The 12,142-nt window shown below is 45.8% G+C and overlaps 1 protein-coding gene across 1 annotated transcript in view; it reads left to right on the top strand.

The window, feature by feature from the left end:
• Positions 1-12,142, top strand: part of atp13a4 (ATPase 13A4) — a 69,429-nt gene that overhangs the window by 18,407 nt on the left and 38,880 nt on the right. The window contains exons 2-9 of the mRNA XM_033032243.1: positions 412-585; positions 2,081-2,224; positions 2,581-2,651; positions 4,407-4,487; positions 6,563-6,632; positions 7,219-7,353; positions 10,591-10,663; positions 11,617-11,748. Coding sequence (XP_032888134.1) covers positions 412-585; positions 2,081-2,224; positions 2,581-2,651; positions 4,407-4,487; positions 6,563-6,632; positions 7,219-7,353; positions 10,591-10,663; positions 11,617-11,748 — 880 coding nt within the window. The remainder of the gene's footprint in view (positions 1-411; positions 586-2,080; positions 2,225-2,580; positions 2,652-4,406; positions 4,488-6,562; positions 6,633-7,218; positions 7,354-10,590; positions 10,664-11,616; positions 11,749-12,142) is intronic.

Here is a 12,142-nt window from a genome sequence, read left to right as displayed (position 1 = left end):
AGAACATGGATAGGTGACGTTCCACACAGGTGAAGCAGCTTATAATGTCTCTGAGAGAACCTACTGTAGCTAATAGAAGTGCTTTTCACTTTACTATGATTTCTGCAGGGAGTAAATCCTGTCCCATGCATAATCTGAAATATAGGATATTTATGATTTTTCACCAGATTCTTCAAATAACACGGCAAATAAATTTTCAATGCATTTTTTTCAGGTAAATCCTGATTACCGATGACTCCGCTAATTATTGAACTATATTATTGTGATAATACTCGCAGTATGGGAGAGATTGATCAGCCATGATTGAATGGTGGAGGAGACCTGATGGGCCGAATGGCTTAATTCTGCTGCTATGCTTTATGAAGGTTACTGATGACTAACCAGGCCTGTTTCACGTGCTGTTCTGTACAGGAGATCTACGGTTACCGAGCGTGCTGCTGCCGCAGAGCCCTGTGTACAACAGCGACTGTCCTGTCCGCTGGCTTTCTGCTGCTGCTCTTCTACTGGAAGCCGGAGTGGGATGTGCGGGCTCAGTGTGTGCGCTGCCCGTTACAGGAAGCCGACACTATCCTCCTCAGGACCACCGTAAGTCTCTACGCTAAACAACTGTACAGTAAGTTTGCACCAGAGGTGGGGAATCTGCGGCCTTAAAGGGCCGGTCCCACTTTCACGACCTAATTCGCAACCTTTTTTACTCGTGGACATTTTTCATCAGGCTAGTAAAAACGCCCCGACCTACTTGATGCCACGAGTACCTACGATGCTGCCTGTGGAGAACATGGATAGGTGACGTTTCACAGAGTGCTGGAGTAACTCAGCGGGTCAAGCAGCATCTGTGGAGAACATGGATAGGTGACGTTTCACAGAGTGCTGGAGTAACTCAGAGGGACAGGCAGCCATCTCTGGGTAGAAGGAATGGGTGAAGTTTTGGGTCGAGACCCTTCTTCAGACTGATCTTCAGTTCTAAAGGCTGTAAAATATAAAACCATGCGGTAGCGAGCGTCTGAACCTTTCTCCAGGGTGGAAATGTCAAAGACTAGAGGGCGCAGCTATAAGGTGAGATGGGCAAAGCTTAAAGGAGATGTGCAGGGCAGGTTTTTTTACACAGAGGGTGGTGGGTGCCTGGAACGTGCTGCCAGGGGTGGTGGTGAGGCAGATACGATTGTGGAGTTTAAGAGACTTTTGGATAGGCAGGGAATGGAGGCATATGGATCACGTGCAGGCAGAGGAGATTAGTTTATCTTGGCATCATGTACGGCACAGACATTGTGGGCCGAAGGGCCTGTTCCTGCACTATACTGTTCTGTTCTGTGAGTGCATGGAATTCCATCCTTTCTCCCACCCAATCCTCAAAGATTCTTCTTACAATTTATTTGGCTAAGTTTTAGCCCGTTGTATAGTTGTCTTTGCTCTACCGATTGAGTCTGACCTGATGGTGTTTGTGTACAGTATTATCTGGTCTGAATGAATAGCTTGCAGATCAAAGCTCTTCACTGTACATCGGTACACGTGACAACAAGAGACCTAAGCTGCTCTCATCTTTTCTCATATCTCCATGTACACTTGATGGCAATTTTATTTTATAATTCTCCAGTGCAACTTACTATGCTCCGTTTTGTTAACGATGTAACATAAACACTGTAAATCTGTTCTGTTTAAGTCTGGTCACTGGTTTTGATGCCGTCTGTCTGAAAGTCGTCTAGTTGAGTCTCATTGTCTGCAACTGGTTTTCACCGAGCCCACAGCAAACAATGGCCTGTTTTCTTTATCATCTTTTTTGCATATATTTCATTCATTAGTTCTTTATCTTGCTACATCACCGTCTATATCTCTCGTTTCACTCTCACCTGACTCTCGGTCTGAAGAAGGGTCTCGTCCCGAAACTTCACCCATTCCTCTCTCCAGAGGTGCTGCCTGTCCCGCTGAGTTACACCAGATTTTGTGTCTATCTATGTTTTTAAAGTCATTGGGAACCAGCTCTAATGCTCCTGTGGTGGAATTTGAACAGGCAATTAGATAGTTTCAAACCGAGGTCCTACACGCATAAACAGTGCTGTTTCAATCTTCATTTCCTGTTCAGGATGAACATAAAGTCTGGTACAAGAAGAAAATAAAGTGGATGGACTTGTCCTTGCTCAGTAAAGCAACAAATGGTACCCAATATCCCGACCTATCTGATGAGACATCTTTGCTGCAAAGAATTATCATGAAAACTGAGGCTAAAGTAAGACCTTATCTTTTACCTGAACCAATGCATTGTTGTGACGTTTCAATCAACCAGCATCTTAAATAAAAACTATAAAACTAGATTTTCAACTATTTCGATTTTTAATTTTTAAGCTTATCAATTTTTAATGATCAGTATTATTATTTATTACCAGCTGATTGGTCACAGGATCGAAACAGGAGGGGTTATACAGATGGAAAATATTGTTGATAAACGTAGCAGTTTGTTCTTTGATAAAATGATATGTTCCACAAACATAGAAATCTGGTTTGAATAATGTATTTTGTTTAATTATGAATATATCTGTGTTTCTTTTCCCAAAATATCTTTATTCTCTTGATGGATATTTGTAGGTACGGTATTTTGAAATTCAAAAGTTAAGGTACATCTGGGACTTTAAAGAAAAACAATTTGTTAGACCAGGGTAAGTCTTAATTTTAATTAAGTTTACTGATGTGTTAGGATAAGTGGAAGATAGAATGCGAGCGTTTAGCATTTGTTGGAGTGAATTAAGGGTCTGTTCCTCTTGTCCGTCATTTCCGCGTAATTTACGTGACATCATTTACGCGTCATGACGCACGATGCGCGCATGGTGACACGCACGTGATGCGCACATGGTGACACGCACGTGATGCGCGCATGGTGACACGCACGTGATGCGCGCATGGTGCATGATGACATCGGCAGTCACGCACGGCCGCTCGCGGCGTCGCAGGATTTTGTGATGTACAAAATTTTCGCGCGCCATCTGCGTGACGCGCAAATGTCGGCCAAATGGGACAGGCCCTTTAATCATCTGTAGTTTCCTTTATTTAGTAGATGCTGGTAGCGTGCTTGATAAAAATACATGTCTTGATGCTCCTGAACACATCATCAGTGATGTAACCTGGGGTCATTGGGTGTTTCGGGTCTTTCAACATCAGACACCCTCACCCAGGCGACCCAGCCGCAGTTGATCAGACCACGACTTGTGTTCAAGTGGCATTCGCTCCTCCCCATGGACCTCCTCTCCTGATCCAGAGCCATCTCAAGGCCTTATCCGCTGCCTCTGTGGTGTTCTTGATGGCTGGAGGTGGTGAGAGCAGGTACTGAGGGAGGGTGGTTCTGGGACGCCAGAGCCAACTGTTGGGCCTTCCCGAGGTGTCATGGGCCTAACTCAATGAAAAAGGGAGATGTCCACTTGATAACCCCGACGTACTGGCATCGACAACATCAGCTTTTTTAAGATGTTTAAGAAGGAACTGCAGATGCTGGAAAAATCGAAGGTGGACTAAAATGCTGGAGAAACTCAGCGGGTGAGGCAGTATCTATGGAGCGAAAAAATAGGTGACATTTCGGGTCAAGACCTGGAAGCATCTATGGAGCGAAGGAATAGGTGACGTTTCGGGTAGATACCCGGAAGCATCTATGGAGCGAAGGAATAGGTGACCCGAAACATCACCTATTCCTTCGCTCCATAGATGCTGCCTCACCCGCTGAGTTTCTCCGGCATTTTTATCTACCTTCGATTTTCCAGCATCTGCAGTTCCTTCTTAAACATTGGATATTGTGCAGTTAGCGGCATCCGCACTTCATTGCTTTTATTAAATAAACATCAGTGACTTGTCCTGCAGATAACATCAGTATTCATTCTACCTGCAGTAACATTCCAGAAATGTATTTTAGGAATGTGTATTTATAGAAGAACTAACATCATGCAGTGAGAACAAGGCTTTGTTCTTTGTGAGTAGACACAAAGTGCTGGAGTAACTCAGCGGGTGAGGCAGGAGAGAAGGAATGGGCGACGTTTCGGGTCGAGTCGAGCGAGGTTCGCTCCATAGATGCTTCTGGGTCTCGACCTGAAACGTCACCTATTCCTTCACTCCATAGATGCTGCCTCACCTGCTGAGCTTCTCCAGCACTTTTGTCGACCTTCGATTTTTCAATGTGCTTGTTAACATGCAGGTAAATGAATATTCAATGTGGAGTTAGTTATTGTCCGTGGCATAAATGTGTGTAATCAGATTTAGATGGTACTTTGGCTTTGGCCTTGGTTTTCTCGCTTGAGCGCTTATCCTCGTGTTATAGCGCAGGTATCTGCTGTTTTCATTGTAATTTAATTACAAGTCCATTTGACTTTCTCAAACTGAAGTAACGTGTCGGTGTTCAGACGTATTCTTTAATTTATTCTTTTATTCAGAGATCTGGAAGAGAGACATACTTGTGCAGATATTCATCACAAATTTGGATGTGGACTAAGTATGACAGAGGTCATCACCAGGTAGTTATGACTCGTGGATATTATATTCTGCTGGGCTGTGTGCGCAACTTCAAATCTGTTTTTACCCTCAGCCATTTCAGGATTCGACAATAGACAATAGGTGCAGGAGTAGGCCATTCGCCCCTTTGAGCCAGGGCTGATCATCCCCAATCAGTGCCCCGTTCCTGCCTTCTCCCCATATCCCCGGACTCCGCTACGTTTAAGAGCCCTATCTAGCTCTCTCTTGAAAGTATCGAGAGAACCGGCCTCCACCGCCCTCTGAGGCAGAGAATTCCACAGACTCACAACTCTCTGTATGAAAAAACGTTTCGTCGTCTCCGTTCTAAATGGCTTACCCCTTATTCTTAAACTGTGGGCCCCTGGTTCTGGACTCCCCCAACATTGGGAACATGTTTCCTGCTTCTAGTGTGTCCAAGCCCTTAATAATCTTATATGTTTCAATAAGATCTCCTCTCATCCTTCTAAACTCCAGAGTATACAAGCCCAGCTGATCCATTCTCTCAGCATATGACAGTCCCGCCATTCTGGGAATTAACCTGGTGAACCTACGCTGCACTCCCTCAATAGCAAGAATGCTCTTCCTCAAATTAGTTGGAACATGACTGGCTTGGGAACCCTGTAGGAATCAGACTGTTGAACAAAAAACACTTTCTGTATCTGTAAGATGCTGATCTACACCAGTCCCACCTGGCCACGTGTAGTCCAAAGCCCTCTATACCTTTCCTATCCATGTTACCTGTCCAAGAGTCTCGTAAATGCTGATATAGTCCCAGCCTCAACTACCTCCTCTGGCAGCTCGTTCCATACACCCACCACCCTCTGTGTGAAAAACTCTAAAAGAGGCCAATTATTCAATGCCAGAGATTTAATTTAGTTTAGTTTAGAGATGCAGCACGGAAACAGGCCCTTCTTCCCACTGAGTCCACACCGACCAGCGATCCCCGCACATTAATACATTAACACACACTTGGGAAAATTTACATTTACACCAAGCCAATTAACCTACAAACCTGTACTTCTTTGGAGTGTGGGAGAAAACCAAAGTTCTTGGGGAAAACCCACGCAGGTCACGGGGAGATCGTCCAAACTCCGTACAGACAGCACCTGTAGTCGGGATCGAACCCGATCTCTGGCGCTGTGAGAACTGTAAGGCAGCAACGCTACCACCGTGCCACCGTGCCATGCTAATGCCCTGATGCTGTTCATCATTTATTATTTTGTTAAAAATACTCAGTTCATTCAACAAGGCTCGACATTTTCAAGTCGTCACAATGCTGATTCCTACTATCAGTAATTGTTGTCAGTTTTGTACACGGGGAGTCAATGCAGATATGAAACGGCCTTTCATGCTCAGTATTTGTGGTATTATCTGTTTCCATCTGTTCAACTTTCACTAGAAAACTAAGCTTGCTTCAAATTCTGAACTATTTAATTTTCTAGATTTGCCACATCCAGCAATGATTATTTCACTCAATTTAATAGAGAAAATGTGTGGATGTGTTATTTTTGTGTGCATCTGTAAAATTAATCATTGTTCATAAGTCTTAGGAGTAGAATTAGGCCATTTGGCCCATCAAGTGTACTCCGCCATTCAACCATATCTCTCCCTCCTAACCCCATTCTCCTGCCTTCTCCCCATAACCTCTGACACCCGTACTAAATTATAATTAATTTAGCTTATTGTCACGTACCGAGGTACAGTGAAAAGCTTTTTTGCTGCGTGCTAACCAGTCAGTGGAAAGACTATATATGATTACAATCGAGCCGTCCACAGTGTACAGATGATGGTGTGTAGGAAGGAACTGCAGATGCTGGTTTAAGTGATAGATAAACACAAAATGCTGGAGTAACTCAGCGGGACAGGCAGCATCTCTGGAGAGAAGGAATGGGTGACCCTTCTTCAACACCAGTCTGAAGAAGGGTCTCGACCTGAAACGTCACCCATTCCTTCCCTCCGGAGATGCTACCTGTCCCGCTGAGTTACTCCAGCACTTTGTGACAAGTTGATTGTGTATATGGTTGGCTGCGTGATGGAGAGTGGAATATAATAATGACCTTATGATATTTAAATGCAGGAGATTAATATATGGACCTAATACAATTGAAATACAGATTTCTCCAATCTGGAAGCTGCTTTGTAAAGAGGTAAGTCTGGTTTGCAGGGGACAGGCACGTACGCTTACTATTGAGGGGGTGCAGCGTAGGTTCACAAGGTTAATTTCCGGGATGGCGGGACTGTGATATGGCTGGGCTTGTGCACTCTGGAATTTAGAAGGATGAGAGGACGTCTTATTGAAACATATGAGATTATTAAGGGTTTGGACACACTAGAGGCAGGAAACATGTTCCCGATGTTGGGGGAGTCCAGACCCAGGGGCCACAGTTTAAGAATAAGGGGTAGGCCATTTAGAATGGAGACGAGGAAACATTTTTTCTCACAGAGAGTTGTGAGTCTGTGGAATTCTCTGCCTCAGAGGGCGGTGGAGGCCGGTTCTCTGGATACTTTCAAGAGAGAGCTAGTTAGGGCTCTTAAAGATAGCGGAATCAGGGGATATGGGGAGAAGGCAGGAACGGGGTACTGATTGGGGATGATCAGCCATGATCACATTGAATGGCGGTGCTGGCTCAAAGGGCCGAAGGCCTACTCCTGCACCTATTGTCTATTGTCTATTGTCTGCTCGTGCTTAAAGAGAAATTAACGCTTATATCACACTTCCCTTTTTTTTAACAGGTCTTGAATCCATTTTATATGTTTCAAATATTCAGTGTGTGTCTCTGGCTATCTGAGGACTACACTGAATATTCCATTGCACTCATCATCGTGTCTTTCATCTCCCTCGCTTTGTCCGTGTACGATGTCCAACAGGTGAGTGTTATCTCAGGGAGTTGTTGCAATTTGGGAAGTCCAACAAGGGCAGGACCCACACAGTGAATGGTAGGCCTCTGGGTAGTGTGGTGGAGCAGAGGGATCTATGATTACGGGTGCATGGTTCCTTGAAGGTGGAGTCGCATGTAGATGTGGCGGTCAAATAGGCTCTTTTGGCACATTGGCCTTCATCAGAGTAGACAGTCTTTCCAGGTGAGGAAGAGGTTCACTTGCACCTCCTCCAACCTCATCTACTGTATCCGCTGTTCCATCCTGTATCTCCTGTATATCGGCGAGACCAAGCGCAGGCTCGCCGATCGTTTCGCTGAACACCTCTGCTCAGTCCGTCTAAACCTACCTGATCTCCTAGTTACTCAGCACTTCATCTCCCCCTCCCATTCCCACACTGACCTTTCTGTCCTGGGCCTCCTCCATTGTCAGAGTGAGGCCCAGTGCAAATTGGAGGAACATCACCTCATATTTAGCTTCGGTAGTTTAAACTCAGCGGTATGAACATTGACTTCTCTAACTTCAAATAACCCTTGCTTTCCCTCAATCTCCATCCCCTCCCCCCTTCCCAGTTCTCCAACCAGTCTGATGCCTCTGATTACGTTTTATTTCTGTTTGCTTTGTTGTCACCAACTCCTAGATAACAATGGTCTATTCTACATTTGCTTTGATCTGCATCTCTTTTGATTTCTTACACTGCCTTATCTCTGTAACCCCCTCTCCCCTGAAGCTTAGTCTGAAGAAAGGTGTCGACCTGAAACATCATCCACTCCTTCGCTCCAAAAACGCTGCCTGTCCTGCAGTTACTCCATCATTTTGTATTCTTCTATTAGGTATAGAAGTTGAGAGGCCATGTTGCAGTTGTATAAGACGTTGGTGAGGCCGCATTTAGAATATTGTGTTCAGTTCTGGGCACCATGTTACAGGAAAGATATTGTCAAGCTGGAAAGGGCACAGAGAAGATTGACGAGGATGTTGCCAGGACTAGAGGGTGTAAGCTATAGGGAGAGGTTGATTAGGCTTGGTCTCTATTCCATGGACGCAGGAGGATGAGGGGTGATCTTATAAAGGTGTATAAAATCATGAGAGGAATAGATCGGGTAGATGCACAGAGTCTCCTGACCAGAGTAGGGGAATCGAGGACCAGAGGACATAGGTTCAAGGTGAAGGGGAAATAGGAATCTGAGGGGTAACCTCTTCACACAAAGGGTGGTGGGTGTATGGAACAAGCTGCCAGAGGAGGTAGTTGAGGCTGGGACTATCCCAACGTTTAAGAAACAGTTAGACAGGTACATGGATAGGACAGGTTTGGAGGGATATGGACCAAATGCTGGCAGGTGGGACTAGTGTAGCTGGGACATGTTAGTCGGTGTGGGCAAGTTGGGCCAAAGGGCCTGTATCACTCTATGACTCTATTTATGCTCGTATTTATTTCAAGAGGGCTGGAATACAAAAAAAGGGATGTAATGCTGCGGCTCTGTAAGGCACGGGTCAGGCCACATTTGGAATATTGTGAGCAATTTTAATCACCATATCTAAGGAAGGATGTGCTGGCTCTGGAGAGGGTCCAGGGGAGGTTTACAAGAATGATCCCAGGAATGAGTGGGTTAACCTATGATGAGCGTTTGATGGCACTGGGCCTGTACTCGCTGGAGTTCAGAATGTTGAGGGGGGGACCTCATTGAAACATATAGATTTGTAAAAGGCTTGCATAGAGCTGATGTGGAGAGCATGTTTCCACTAGTGGGAGAGTCTAGGACTAGAGGTCAGAGCCTCAGAAATAAAGGACGTTCCTTTAGGAAGGAGATGAGGAGGAATTTCTTTAGTCAGAGGGTGGTGAATCTGTGGAGGCCAAGTCAGTGGATATTTTTAAGGCAGAGATAGATAGATTCTTGATTAGTACGGGTGTCAGGGGTTATGGGGAGAAGGCAGGAAAATGGGGTTAGGAGGGAGAGATGGATCAGCCATGATTGAATGGCGGAGTAGACTTGATGGGCCGAGTGGCCTAATTCTATTCCTATCACGTATGAACTTATGACTCTATATATGAGGGTCCTTCACCGTCCCAATGAGGCAGAGCATTAGAGCCGGTGCGAGGGGTTGTACTTCGGAAGGTCGAACATCAGGGGCAGGCCTACAATTAATGACAAGACCCTTAACAGCGTCGATGTCCAGAGGCAACCTGGGGTCCAAGTCCATAACACCCTGCAAGTGGCCACACAAGTAGACAGAGTGGTGAAGAAGGTGTACGTTATGCTTGCCTTCATCGGTCGAGGCATTGAGTACAAGAGGCAGGAAGTCCTGATGCAGCTTTATAGGACTTTGGTTATAAATGAATGAATGAATGAAGGAATACATTTATTGGCCAAGTATTCACATACAAGGAATTTGCCTTGGTGCTCCGCCCGCAAGTGACAACATGACATTCAGTGCCAGTTAGGAATGACACATAAAACATTAAACATTAGTAATAAAACATTATTGATTAAACACGTGAATTAAATAAAATACCAGAGCAAAAGGAGGCTACAGACTTTTGGTTATTGAGCAGAGCTGCTACTCGTGGGGAAAAAAGCTGTTTTTAATCTCTGGCTGTGGCGGCTTTGACAGTCCGGAGTCGCCTTCCAGAGGGAAGTGATTCAAAGAGTTTTTTAGGACTTTGGTTAGGCAGTATTTGAGTATAGTGTGCAGTTCTGGTCGCCCCAATTACAGGATGTGGAGGCTTTGGAGACGGTGCAGAGGAGGTTCACCAGAATGATGTCTGGATAACAGTAGATGAGCTACAGGGAGAGCTTAGCATTAGGGTGAGAGGGGAAAAGTTTAAAGGAGATGTTTGGGGCAATGTGTTTTTACACACAGAGGGGTGGGGGCCTGGGGTGGTAGTGGAGGCAGATACGATAGTAGCGTTGAAGTGGATTTGCAGGGAATGGAGGGATATGGATCACGTGCAGGCAGATAAGAGTTAATCTTGGCATCATGTCCAGTGCACACATTGTGGGCCGAAGGGCCTGTTGCTGCGTTGTGCTGGTCTATGTTCTTTGAGGTTATAATCAGCAGATTCACAGCATTCTGTGAGTACAGCTGTCCCGAATGTTTAAATCTTCTGTTGGATTAGAATGTTTTATTTTCCGTTAATTCCATCATCTGAACCGTGACAAATAATTATTTCATGGGTGAGGTTTCACTGCAAGAGGCCGTGTGATTCACACATTACTTTACTGTTTGCAGCAATCAATAAAACTATACAGACTAGTGGAATCCCATAATAACATGACGGTCACAGTCTGCAGGAAAAATACAGGTGAGCAATCTTCATTCCAATACAGGTGTCTCATTCAAAGAGAGGTGTTTCATTCCAATACAGGTGTTTCATTCCAATACAGGTGTTTCATTCCAATACAGGTGTTTCATTCCAAAGACAGGTGAGCAACCTTCATTGCTGATAGTTTGCTTTTGACAGCAGGGGGTGGCATGGTGGCACATCAGGTCGAACTGCTGCCTGACAGTTAGATCCCGACCTTGGGTGCCGTCTGTGTGGAGTTTGCACGTTCTCCCCGTGATCGCGTGGGTTTCCTCCGGGTGCCCCAGTTTCTTCCCACATCCCAAAGACGTGCGGGAATGTAGGTGAATCGGCCCCTCTGTAAATTGCCCCCAAGTGTGTAGGGAGTGGATTAGAAAGTGGGATAACACAGAACTAGTGTGAACGGGCGATCGATGGTCGGCGTGGACTCGGTGGGCCGAAGGGCCTGTTTGCATGATGTATCTTTCCATCCAGGTACAAGGAATTCTTGTTTTTTTTTAGTTTAGTTTAGTTTAGTTTAGAGTTACAGCACGGAAACAAGGCCTTCGGCCCACCGAGTCCGCGTCGACCAGCGATCGCCCGTTCACACAAGTTCTACGTTATCCCACTTTCTCATCCATTCCCTACACACTAGGGGGTAATTTACAGAGGGCTGATTAACCTACAAACCCGCACACTAACACTATCGTACACACACTCGGGATAATTTTACATTCATACCAAGCCAATTAACCTACAAACCTGCACATCTTTGGATTGTGGGAGGAAACCGGAGCACCTGGAGAAAACCCACGCAATCACAAGAAGAACGTACAAACTCCGTACAGACAGCACCCGTAGTCAGGATGGAACCCGGGTCTCTGACGCTGTGAGGCAGCAACTCTACCGCTGCACCACCACGCTACTTCTTCCATCTATTCCACCCCAGTTATTGACGCTGCTTCCACCCGCAGGGTATGAGGAGGTGCCGTCCTGTGAGCTGGTTCCCGGTGATGTCTTCATCATCAGCGGCAACAAGCAAGTGTTGTGCTGCGACTCCGTGCTGACCCAGGGCGGCTGTATCGTTAACGAGGGCATGCTCACAGGTGAGGCATTCTCCTTCACTCACAGGAACAGAATTAGGCCATTCGGCCCATCAAGTCTACTCCGCCATTCAATCATGGCTGACCCCTGACACCCGTACTAATCAAGAATCTATGCAAGTGTGGAAAGGAACTGCAGATGCAGGTTTAATTCGAAGATAGACACAAAATGTTGGAGTAACTCAGCGGGTCAGGCAGCATCTGTGGAGAACATGGATAGGTGACGTTTCACAGTGCGCTGGAGTAACTCAGGGACGGATTTAATCGGAACTTCAGAGGGGCTTCCAGAGGGTGGTGGGTGTAGGATAGTGTCAGTGTGCAGGGATCGCTGGTCGGTGCGGACTCGGTGGGCCAAAGGGCCTGTTTCCGTGCTGTATCTCTAAACTAAACTAAAAGT

The sequence above is a fragment of the Amblyraja radiata genome, chromosome 13 (assembly GCF_010909765.2).
Source record: "Amblyraja radiata isolate CabotCenter1 chromosome 13, sAmbRad1.1.pri, whole genome shotgun sequence".
Classification (NCBI taxonomy): domain Eukaryota; kingdom Metazoa; phylum Chordata; class Chondrichthyes; order Rajiformes; family Rajidae; genus Amblyraja; species Amblyraja radiata.
Note: the sequence above shows the minus strand (reverse complement) of the source record. Positions and strands in the feature narration are given on the sequence as shown.